The 11,782-nt window shown below is 43.5% G+C and overlaps 1 protein-coding gene across 1 annotated transcript in view; it reads left to right on the plus strand.

Annotated features, from left to right (window-relative positions):
- slc6a3 (solute carrier family 6 member 3) overlaps positions 1-7,272 on the plus strand; it is a gene marked incomplete at both ends in the record, with an annotated part of 12,848 nt that extends 5,576 nt beyond the window's left edge. The window contains 11 exons of the mRNA XM_079754301.1: positions 1,185-1,323; positions 2,009-2,143; positions 3,134-3,237; positions 3,603-3,727; positions 3,901-4,013; positions 4,297-4,425; positions 5,157-5,256; positions 6,353-6,453; positions 6,551-6,718; positions 6,959-7,030; positions 7,249-7,272. Coding sequence (XP_079610427.1) covers positions 1,185-1,323; positions 2,009-2,143; positions 3,134-3,237; positions 3,603-3,727; positions 3,901-4,013; positions 4,297-4,425; positions 5,157-5,256; positions 6,353-6,453; positions 6,551-6,718; positions 6,959-7,030; positions 7,249-7,272 — 1,210 coding nt within the window. The remainder of the gene's footprint in view (positions 1-1,184; positions 1,324-2,008; positions 2,144-3,133; positions 3,238-3,602; positions 3,728-3,900; positions 4,014-4,296; positions 4,426-5,156; positions 5,257-6,352; positions 6,454-6,550; positions 6,719-6,958; positions 7,031-7,248) is intronic.
- Between the last annotated feature and the right edge of the window lie 4,510 nt (positions 7,273-11,782).

Genomic DNA, 11,782 nt, shown 5'->3' on the forward strand with positions numbered 1-11,782 from the left:
AGAGCTTTAAAGGTCCCATGACATGGCACCAGGTGTGTCCCATGACACGCCCACCTTTGATGTCATAACGCCCACCTTTGATTTTTCAAATAGCTTGTAGAGCTAATCACACTCACACCCGCTGGCATGCCATGGGACCTTTAAAGTCAGGAGCAATTGTGATGGTTTTAATTTGGTAGGAAAGACTAAAAAGGTGCTTTTATGTTTGCGAGGGTACTACACCAATGGTCTACAATACGGTCTCATATGGTCGCAGGACAAAGATTGTGCTGGTCATAGTCGGTTTAATAATAAACAAAACAATTCTTAAAATACCCTTAAAACAAAACAAAGCACAGTCTGAAGGTATTGCGCAACATAATTATTGTCAAACGGACCAAAGCGTGTTACACATCGCATTGCTTTCAAGTGGCCTCATGAAACGCAATTCCAGCAGACTTTTTCTTTTTTCGGTGCTATTCTAAAGTCCCGCCCCCCGCTGCGTCCGCGGCCGTCCCCCCGGTGGGTCCGACCAGGTGTCGTCCTTTCACTGGAGACGCGAGGGGTGGTTCTGTTGTGACATCCAAGCCATTCTGTCCTGCCATGCAAATCAGCAGGGCTCTATTTCCACACATCCACCTGGGGGCAATTTGAGCAGCTGAGCGGGACGGGGCCGAGAGTTCTTCTGCCGCTCTATCATTGCTTTCCTTTTCGAACTGGAAATAGATAAGAAGGTGAAAGAAACACGATTTTGCCGATTTTAGCAAAGCCGAAGCTAAAGTATAAAGTATAAACTTTTATGAAACAATCAATATGTTGGCCGATGTGTTGCTGCTCTCCTCATTGTTTATTCGATTACTATTCTTGTGATAGAAATAGAAGTAGACTAGTGTTTACTCATTTTACTGCCATAAATCCTCTACTACTCTTCTCACATTTTCTTGTAACACACCTTTTCCTGCGTGTCACAATATATACTACTACTATCATTATACAATCATTGAGGGATTATTTTTGCATGTTTGGTGTATTCTTTCCAGGGGCCCCACCAAAGCAACAACCTGGATAAGCACATCATCAACTCTCGTCATGGTCGATAGAGATCAGCGATCGAGCGCAGTTTGACACATTTGTCCAAAGGGTTTCTGGTTTGATCCAGGTCACCTGAGCCCCAATAACGGTGTGTTTTTCTTTGAATTTCTCAGACGTGGAGTTCTCCACATCCAGGACAGCGGAGGAATCGACGACCTGGGGAAGCCTCGCTGGCAGCTGACCTCCTGCCTGGCGGTGGTGATCGTGCTGCTCTACTTCAGCCTCTGGAAGGGGGTCAAGACCTCTGGCAAGGTGCAGACGTCGGGCCCTTAGAACGGCTGATGGAACCTGAAAGCCTTTGAATATGCAGGGTCTTTATTCATGGTGTGTTTGTTTGTGTGTGTGGTGTGTGAGTGTATCTTTCTGTGTGTGTGTGTGTGTGTACGTGTGTGTGTGTGTATCTGCATGAGTCTGTGAGTGTGTGTGCTTGTATGTGTGTGTGTGTGTGTGTGTGAGTATGGTGTGTGAGTGTATCTATTTGTGTGTGTGTGCGTGTGTGTGTGTGCTTGTATGTGTGTGTGTATTTGTGTGTGTTTGTATATATGTTTGTGTGTGTGGTATGTGAGTATATCTATTTGTGTGCACGTGCGTGTGTGTGTGTTTGCGTATGCACGTGCGTGTGTGCTTGTGTGTGCCTCTGTCTGTGTTTGTGTGTGTGTGTGTGCATGCCTCTGTGTGTTTGTGAGTGTGTGTATGTGTGTGTGTGTCAATGTGCATGTGCCTGCCTCTGTCTTTGTTTGTGTGTGTGTGTGTGTGTGTGTGTGCGTGTGAGTGTGTGTGTGTGTGCGTGTGTGTGTGTGTGTGTGATTGTGTGTGCGTGTGTGTGTGTGTGTGAGTGCGTGTGTGTGTGTGTGTGTGTGTGTGTGATTGCGTGAGTGTGTGTGTGTGTGTGTGTGTGTGTGTGTGTGGGTGTGTGTGTGTGTGTGTGTGTGTGCAGGTGGTGTGGATCACGGCCACCATGCCCTACGTGGTGCTCACCGTACTGCTGATCCGTGGGGTCACGCTGCCCGGGGCCATGGACGGCATTAGGGCCTACCTCTCCGTGGACTTCCTGCGGCTCTGCGATGCCCAGGCAAGCCTCGTGGGGGAGGGCATGTCGGTGGGGATGGGCGTGGGGGTTCGGGGGGGTCACAGTTCTGTGGGAGTTCGGAGAATCCTCTCTAGGATACCTAGTATCATATCACCGCAGTACCTTTTCATTCTGTTCGATAAACTTGATTGGCTTTTGGATGTTGATGACCATCCAAAAGAACATCATGTCATAACGCGGAAAAATCGATTCAAATGTGTTTCAAGTTTTTTGATTATTTCTATGTTTTGGAGATTATTTGCCATTCATCCCATATGTGGCAGCCTCTTCCTAACAAGCAGCCATATATAATGAAGAGGAAAAGAGGAGAGGAGATGGGGTGGACAGGGCTGCAGAGCATGGGGCATTAAGTCGTCCAAGGTTTAGATTGACTTGTGTCAACTCACTGTCTGAAGAGGAGTGGAACTAAACGACAGCTTAGTGAGTAAGCACACAGGATTAACGAAAGAGAACGAGAGAGAGGGAGAGACAAAGAGAGAGAGTGAACGACAGACGAATAAGGGGAAAGCGGTACACGGTAGCAATTTGAAAATTAGATTAGACACATGCATTGGGCAGCAATTTGCAAAATTACCCCCCCGTATTCACACGTGTCTTTCATCTACTTCTGTTGAATGAGTTTCCCGCAATTATCCCTAATAACGGCCCCTCGCCGGGCCCTTTGTACCGCCGCTTCACACAACCCTGCTTGTCCCTCTTGTCCACGACCACCACCACTGCCCCACCCACCACCTCCACCCCTGACCAACACTACCCACCACCATTACAACAACTGCCCCACCCACCACGTCCAACACCAACAACCACCACGTCCAACACCACCACCACTGACCGCCACCATCACCTACAACCGCCATCTTCACCCCCATCAACCCCACCGTCCCACAACCAACAACCTCCCCCACTGCATGCACTGCCTTTTGCCTCCCCCACCACCATCACCACCGACCACGCCCACCTCCAAAACACCAGGTCTGGATCGAGGCGGCGACGCAGATCTGCTTCTCTCTGGGCGTCGGGTTCGGCGTGCTTATCGCCTTCTCCAGCTACAACAAGTTCAGCAACAACTGCTACAGGTGAGAGGAATAGGAGAACAGGGGACTGGGATGAGGAGGAGGAGGTGATGGAGAAGGAGGAGGAAGGGGTGAGGGAAAAAAGGAAGAGAAGGAGGAGGAGGTGAAGGAGGAGGCGGAGGTGAAGGAAGAGAAGAAGGGGGAGAGCTGGCTTATCCATCGATCCCTCACCATGGCAGGCACATGCAGAGGCACATGATTAACACACCGGCATCAAGAAAGCGTTTAAATAGCAGCTAAATACCGCACTAGATCTGCCCAACGGACAGCGTGATCAATCGTCCAGCATTTGCAATTGAAATCAGCATTCGAAAAAGAAAATTTGTTTATTTGAATTCACTGATTGTGCCTGATTGTCATCCCCCCAGAGATGCCATCATTACCAGCTCCATCAACTCCCTGACCAGCTTCTTCTCCGGATTCGTGGTGTTCTCCTTCCTGGGCTACATGTCCCACAAGCACAACGTGCCTCTGGACAAGGTTGCTCGAGATGGTAGGGATGACCTCCTGTAGGTGCATGTTTTTACAAATTACGCCTTTACATATTTGGTGTGTCTGAAACGTGACGTTATTATGTGTGACATTATGTGGTCACGGGGCATGTTGTCATGACAGGGGATATCTAATAGTAGATATTTAGCAAACGTGTATTTTTCTACGTTTTAGGCGCTGGGCTGGTGTTTGTGATTTACCCAGAGGCCATTGCAACGTTGCCTGGGTCATCCGTATGGGCGGTAATCTTCTTCATCATGCTACTGACCTTGGGCATTGATAGTGCTGTAAGTGTGTACACACAAACACGCACATGCACATATTCAGCCACACACAACAACACAACCACGCAATCTTAAGTCCTGACTTCGTCAGAATGTTATTAACATTTTCTTCAAATTATAGTTTGAAGTTGCAGAGCTATCATAAAATGTAGCCTAGCAGTATGACTTTCTGGATGATTTTGTTGTGATCATAACAACCTTATCCAATTCATGTCCAAATCCTGACATGTACATTGTATTAGATGGTCCTTGCTGCAGCCTTGTTTCTCATTTACTCTGTCCTCAGATGGGAGGCATGGAGTCTGTGATCACCGGGCTGATCGATGAGTTTAAGTGCCTGCACAAGCACCGGGAGCTCTTCACGCTCTTCATCGTCGTCTCCACCTTCCTCATATCCCTGTTCTGCGTCACCAATGTGAGTATCGCCGCCCCTGCGGTCCTGTCAGAGGATCGATCCGTCGCTGTTTAATGGCACTTTGACAGCAGCCGTTCAGCTGTTCATCCTAACCCCCCTCGCCATTCTTTATATCCTCTTCGTTTCCTGAGAAGCATTTGCTCGGATTAAGATGTTGTTATTCATGACCACCAGTAATGAATCGGCGTTGCAGGTCGATAGATGGTGAGATAATGTGTATGACGTTGCATTATTTAGTATAGACTTAGACTCGAAGGGTGGAGATAATATATGTAGTATATACAATATATGTATGCAGGTTGGACATCCAAGTGTTGAACCACATTTTACAATTCACATAATGATAGCTTTTTGTAGTAGGCCCTTAAGGAATTTGTCTTTTGGAGATGAAAATACTGTAGGTCGACTATTTGCAATGCTGGGTTGAGAAAATATTGGCAGCCTACTATGAAGTCACTTTGATAGATTAAATGTATTTGTTTTTGCGGAATATTGGATTAACAGATAGCTGCTGAACAATTTAACAATTTGTACTTAATTAAGTACTTCAAATAATTCCACCGAAACATTGCCTACTGCTCCTTTAAACTGAACAACTTGGCGCTAACTTTGTACAAACGGTATGAGGCGACACCCTTACTGTGATGCACAAAATGGCACCTGCCATCCTCCCGTGTGCCTTCAGGTTCCTAACAAATGCGATCTTGTGTTTGTATCCGTTGTGTCTCCAGGGAGGCATGTATGTGTTCACACTCTTGGACCACTTTGCAGCCGGAACATCCATCCTGTTTGGAGTGCTCATTGAGGCGATTGGCATCGCATGGTTCTACGGTGAGATAAGTTAGGGGAGGTGTCCGCCTCATGGCCGGGCAAGCCGATGGCCCATTAGCAGGGGGTGATGAGATGTGGGGTGATATGGATCCAGGGCGGTGCTGCACACACACAGTATACACTCCAACAATTACAGAGATCTATTTTTATCTATTATTTTTTCTTATTTTTCCGATATTGGCTTTTGGCCTCTTCAGGGTTGTGTCTGAGCTATGTTGGGTAAGGGGTGTCTGAGATTGTTCAACGATTGGATGTATCACAAAACCCGCAGTCTGCATTTATCTGGTCAAATTTGTCATGATTTTTAATTGGCAAATAATGCTAACGTGAAGCCTGTAGAATTGAAAGTTTGTTCTTAAAGATGCAATATTGCTTCTGATTGTTAAAGAATACCACCTAGTTTGCAGCTTGCGGCACTAAACACACAAACATAACACAATTTTAAATGTTATTTATTTAAGATGGGAAACCATGAAAAATCCAAATCATGACATTGATAACAGGTCATCTCACGGTTTGGTTTTAAGGTTGGTCCTGTTGTTTCCTATTCAGTTTGTATCAGTGAGATCAATGTAGGGGTAAGCCGGACCCCTCGGTATTCAGGCTCAGTCAACTGCCCCCTTATCCGGGTAATAGGTCCCGATCCTGGCAAGACACATAAATCTAGCCACAGGGTTTCCCGCTTGGCCTTTTCCAAGACCCTGCGATGACTGACAAGAGCCTTTATCAAGACACTGTTCTGTGTGGTAGTCCACCACAGCTTTACAATCCATGTACTCGCTATCCATCCAGTGCCACTCAATATCTGGTCGTCGGTTCGCATCTTTGGTTAAATGTTGAGAGATGTGCCCATGGAGGCTAGAGACAGGGAGGGTAAAGGTTCCTCTGTGAAAACCTCTACCTCTTAGATCACAGTAACACTTTAACCCTCATTTAGAATGCATACACAATTTTGTTAAAGGGGTTGTTTTGTTGCCATATTAGGTACATTGGTTTTTGAAGTGAAAGAGGCGATGGGGGGGGTGTGTTTCAACGTGTGTTGAAGTTTTAATGGGTGTTGACACTGAGCATGGGTTGTCTGTTTGAACTGTTTCAGGCGTGGACCGCTTCAGTGATGACATCGAGGAGATGATTGGCCACAGACCAGGGTTGTACTGGCGGCTGTGCTGGAAATTTGTCAGCCCCTGCTTTCTACTGGTGAGCTTCCTCAACCACATACTTCCCTTATGTTGACCTTATATCAAAATAAATATTTATTATTATTATTATATACTTATTTTTCTGTCCTCTACAGTTCATGGTCGTGGTGAGCTTCGCCACATTCAACCCTCCAAGCTATGGTTCGTACACGTTTCCCACGTGGGCTAACATGGTGGGCTGGTGCCTGGCCATCTCTTCCATGAGCATGGTTCCCCTCTACGCCATCTACAAGCTATGCTCACTTCCTGGGAAGTTCTGCGATGTGAGTTTGTCGACCATTGGTGTTAATACATTCTACTCAATGTTACTTACTGTTTCACCAAAAATGCAGACAGCGGCATACACCCAGAATATCTTAAAGATAGACTTTATTCATGGCTAAACATCTTTATCCTAGACACAGATGAAGGCATCCTATTTGACTTGGTTCCATTAACATCACTATTGATTGCTCCGGGATTATCGATCATTATCTTTTTTGGTTGCTTCTTTGTGTGAATAGAGAATAGCTTACGCCATCACCCCTGAGACAGAACACCACCTGGTGGACAACGGCGAAGTGCGACAGTTCACGGTACGTGTTCATCGCAGTACCACACAAACGACGTCAAGTTAGACAGATTCATACGATCTGTGATGATACTTCAATAATGCAATTGTATTACCATGAAACATACCGCGTGTGTCGTTTTTAGAGGCAATCGGTCTCTTGGGTAGTTTTACCGGTTAGTCAGGTCGATATGTTGCCAACCTGCAATGATATTTCCTGTTCTGTTATTTATTATTCCATAGCTGCAACATTGGTTGGCCGTCTGAGGAGCTGACTCGGGGAATCGCACGCAGGAAGAGAGCGAGAGAGAGAGGGGCTGATGGAAACAGATGTGGATAGATGACTGATGGATGGAATGATGGATGGGTGGGTGGATGAATGCATGGATGGATGATAAGATAAACAGGTGCAGAGGTTGATGGAGGGGTGGATGGACAGGTAGACAGATGGATGGATTAAAGACTGAATTCATGGGTTGATGAGCGGCTGGGTCGATGGAGGGAAGTGAACGGCATCAGGAATGTGATGCCGTTTCTTGGACGATATTTGTAAGTGCCGACAAAACGCTGTTCAAAACTTGTGGTAGTCTTTACTTTCATCAATGGAAACTTGAAGCTGTGCTGTGACCCCTTTCACCAGGTAGTTGACTGTGGTGGGAGGGACTTAGTTGATTGTAATTCGGTATTGCGCTTGACATCCCATGTCTATAAAACCATCGAGTTTTGGACATGGAATGCGAAATTTTCTCTGCCAATTATTAATCTTTAATTTGTTTCCTTCATTGTGCTGTAATGCAGTGAGTGCCCTGCCACTTTGTTTACATGAAGAATTAACTTAAAAGTATTTCATCCCGACTAAAATCATAAAGCAATCATATAAATTGTACTTCATATGATTCATAGGAAATGTAGTTACCAGATGATGTGATGATGTTATTTACTAAATCTCAAGGGTTATGAATGTTCTTCAGTTCAAAATGTCGTACGTAACAATATATCTGGTAGTTGCTCAAAACTTAAACCTGAAATTGTTTTCCATGCACATGAAAATTTCATTGTGGCCCAGACAATGTTTTTCATATTTTTTTTATTCACTTTTGTTTGCCTGGACACCAGAAAGTGTTGGCATCATGGCAATTTCTAGAATGATTTTCATCAATATAAGTTGCATTTATTGTTTTAACAACAATAACAACAAGTAAAAAACCTAGGAATACAAAAAAACATTATAAATTACACACTATTGACAAGATGACCCTCCATCCAGTTTCCTAATGCCTGACTGAGATGTTTTTTAACACAAATCTCTAACATAGTAATGCTTTATTGCCAATCAAACATAATAGATTGCCTTTCAACCGGAAATAGTTTCCTGTTACCTTCACTGTTGCTATTATGTCTATTGATCGGCCCGTAACCGGACTTATATATTATAATCCTCATAATCATAGTGAAATATGTGTTGTGGAGTTTGATATGGTGACTGGTAGCATATCCAGGAGATGAGTAGATGGATAATGGGGAGAGTTGTCCAACTCTTACCCTTTTCCACAATTACACTTTGATGTTAAAATACCTTAGCGTGTGTGTGTGTGTGTGTGTGTGTGTGTGTGTGTGTGTGTGTGTGTGTGTGTGTGTGTGTGTGTGTGTGTGTGTGTGTGTGTGTGTGTGTGTGTGTGTGTGTGTGTGTGTGTGTATGTATGTCCGTGCGTGTGTCCATCATTACATCACTGGTTCATTCTGCCAAAGACTGAAGTGGGCTCAGAAGCATTGCGTCCCCGTATGGGAAAAGACGTGGTAGAAGATGGAACAAATATATATATATATATATATATATATATATTGAGAGATGAAAACATATATTTATGGGTTTATTATTATTTCTTGTTAAAATATCTCCCTGATTCACACAAGTCCATCGCTAAAAGACGGTTCCATTATATATTTACTTATTTTTTACTGCTACATACGTGCGCAACATATACATGTGGCTGGGGCATACATGACTTTAAGACTTTTCCAAAAAAGCACAAAGCTTTGTGTTTACTGTTTACAGAAACCTATAATCAAAAAAGTTTAAGACTGTTCCGAAAGCTGCTTTATATTACATTTAAAACAAACTCTGTGTAATGTGACTTATGAGGTATTAACAAAAAAAAAGGTATATCTGTGTAAGTAATTGTAATGCATAAAGACCTGTATTGTATTGTGCAGTATATTAAAGATCAGGTAAAAACTGACTTCCACTGTATTCATTATTTTTGTAGTTTGTGTGGAGTTGAGGCTATACTTTTGCTGATCAATATTGCAATATTTATTTCCTTATACAATAAATATCAAAAGTTCAATGTTTACTTTACCATTTACACCAGCAGTTCATCGAAATTAAAGTAGAAATGTTTAAGGCTATTAGCAAAGATAGAATACCTCTTCTATCAATCTAGTCTTTTGAGATGCATGAACCAATATGTTCAAAACAATACGCTAAGTTAACAAATGTTCAATGATTAGAGGGACTTTATACTCAGATTGACAACATGAAACGACAGACAAGCATGAAAAGGGCTACATTAAACATGAGCATAATCTTTGTTAGTCAAGTCCCTTGGTGAACAATAACAACGACATTAGCTAGTAGCCCGGTAGTTGGCGTATTCTTTCATTGCACTCGCAGAGTGCTGAGGTGAAGAGATATTGATGTCAATTGGCACCAATGCAATAGGCCCACAAGAGGGTAGCCGTGCTAAATTAAATTGTGTGTGAGTCTTAATCCCTCTGTTGACACTCAGGGATGTTTATGACAGCCAATTGCTGTGCGCGGTTTTTCCAAGCGTTGTCAGGCTCGCGCAATTACAAAGCAATTTAGGCCGTGCAAGGACAGGAGTTTAAAAGGCGCCATTATGGCATCCGATAAACAACGGCAATTACCTGTTGTTTCATGTCTTGGCACGGACACAGAGACTGAAAGAACCGAATTACAAACGTGTTTTCAGCATGGAAATTGGCTTGTGGTTGAGATGCTTCATCAGATATTCCCATATAAAATGGGGAAAAATAGAATAGAAATAATAGAAAAAAATGCAATGACTGAATTAAGACTAGGTCCTAAATGAACAATATTGCTGATGATAACTACGCTATTCTGGGGACATTTAAAAAGTGCATGAGATGAAGAAGCAACTTACTATTGAATAAGGCTGGAGTTAATGGAGCCAGCTCAAACTGAATGTAGTGGGAAGATCTGTGCTGGACAAAAAAATATACTCCATTCTTTGCAGATGATTTTATAGCCTACACTTAAGAACTCCAGGTGGATTGCTTAAAACATGTTTAGGTACAATTATAATCCTATACACATATTATCCATACATCTTACATCTAGTAAGGTCCTCAGTTTAAGTCAATAAATAAAAACGAAATTGACCTGCAATTGTACAAAGAAAACACCCAAAAAGTCTATAGCAAATTACAACCAAACACGTTTGTGTGTGTGTTTGTGTGTGTGTGTGTGTGTGTGTGTGTGTGTGTGTGTGTGTGTGTGTGTGTGTGTGTGTGTGTGCGTGTGCGTGTGTGCGTGTGCGTGTGCGTGTGTGTGTGTGTGTGTGTGTGTGCGGGTGTCAGTGTGGGTGTTGGGGTGGGGCTGTGTATGAGTTCCACAAGGGGTCTCGGAGTTTGTATTTGTTTTGCAATACCCTCTGCTGTATAATAACCTGAAGTACAACGTGTGCAAATAAAAGCAATGCAAGATTATTCAAGGTAGCATCTATGGTAAAATAATACAGATTGCAATTCACAGATACTCAATCACTGATCTCATACTGTATATGCCTACATCTGAACAATATATGCGTGTCAGTTTGTTATTTAATACTGCCATCTTGTGGCGTGTTGCAAGAACTACAATGCATGTTAAATCTGCCTTTCCGTAAGCATCATTCTCATCCAAATTGCTGACGCAGGTGATGTGAGGCAGAGGAAAGTACTAATATGAACATTAAGAATGATGAATATGAAAATCGTCATTGGCATGAAACGCATGTTTAAAGCAACCACGCCCGCCTAAGAGAAAAAGCCCCCAATGTACGCTTATAATTGCAATTCAACCTCATAATTCTCAAGACATCATGAAACTTCTAGCTTCAAGAAACAAAATTATTCTAGTTCTTCTAGCTTCACGACAGCATTGTTAAAAAAAAGAAAATGCAAAAAAGTTTCAGTGTATTCCAGTGAGAACGGGTTTCACATAATTTCTCCTACGAATCCCACTGGCCTGCAGGCCCGTCTTCTATACTGGAAATTCAGCTCAGTTGGTAATGAGCAGATTATCAGCAGGATGCCTTGTTGTTACGCAACACATTTTAGGTCCACAAAACAAACATGTTATTTGTTCCCATACTTTATATCGTGGAGAACACCCGCACGCCCCGACCTCCAATTGGTCCCGGGGCGCCTAATTAACCGCCATGTCGCTTTCGTGCATCACGCACGTTTCTGCAACCATTGAAGTCAATTCGTTCCCTTTTGCGTTGCCATCTTCCTATTTCATAATTCATGCATTTGTTAAAGTCACTGTGGATATCATTGTCGTCTCAATTGTGTGTGATTGTTGGCCAAAAATCGGCCTGTTAGTTATATTGATGCGTGTTTCAATGGTGAAGGACATGCACATTTCTGTGGGGATTACGGTGCGTTTCCATAGATACACCCCAACACACGAAGTCCCAGCGTCCCCCTGCCCTCTCCGGCGCTATAGAGACGCGCAGCTCCCACTGTCACC

This window comes from Pollachius pollachius (genome assembly GCF_949987615.1).
Source record: "Pollachius pollachius genome assembly, chromosome: 1".
NCBI classification, from domain to species: Eukaryota; Metazoa; Chordata; class Actinopteri; order Gadiformes; family Gadidae; genus Pollachius; species Pollachius pollachius.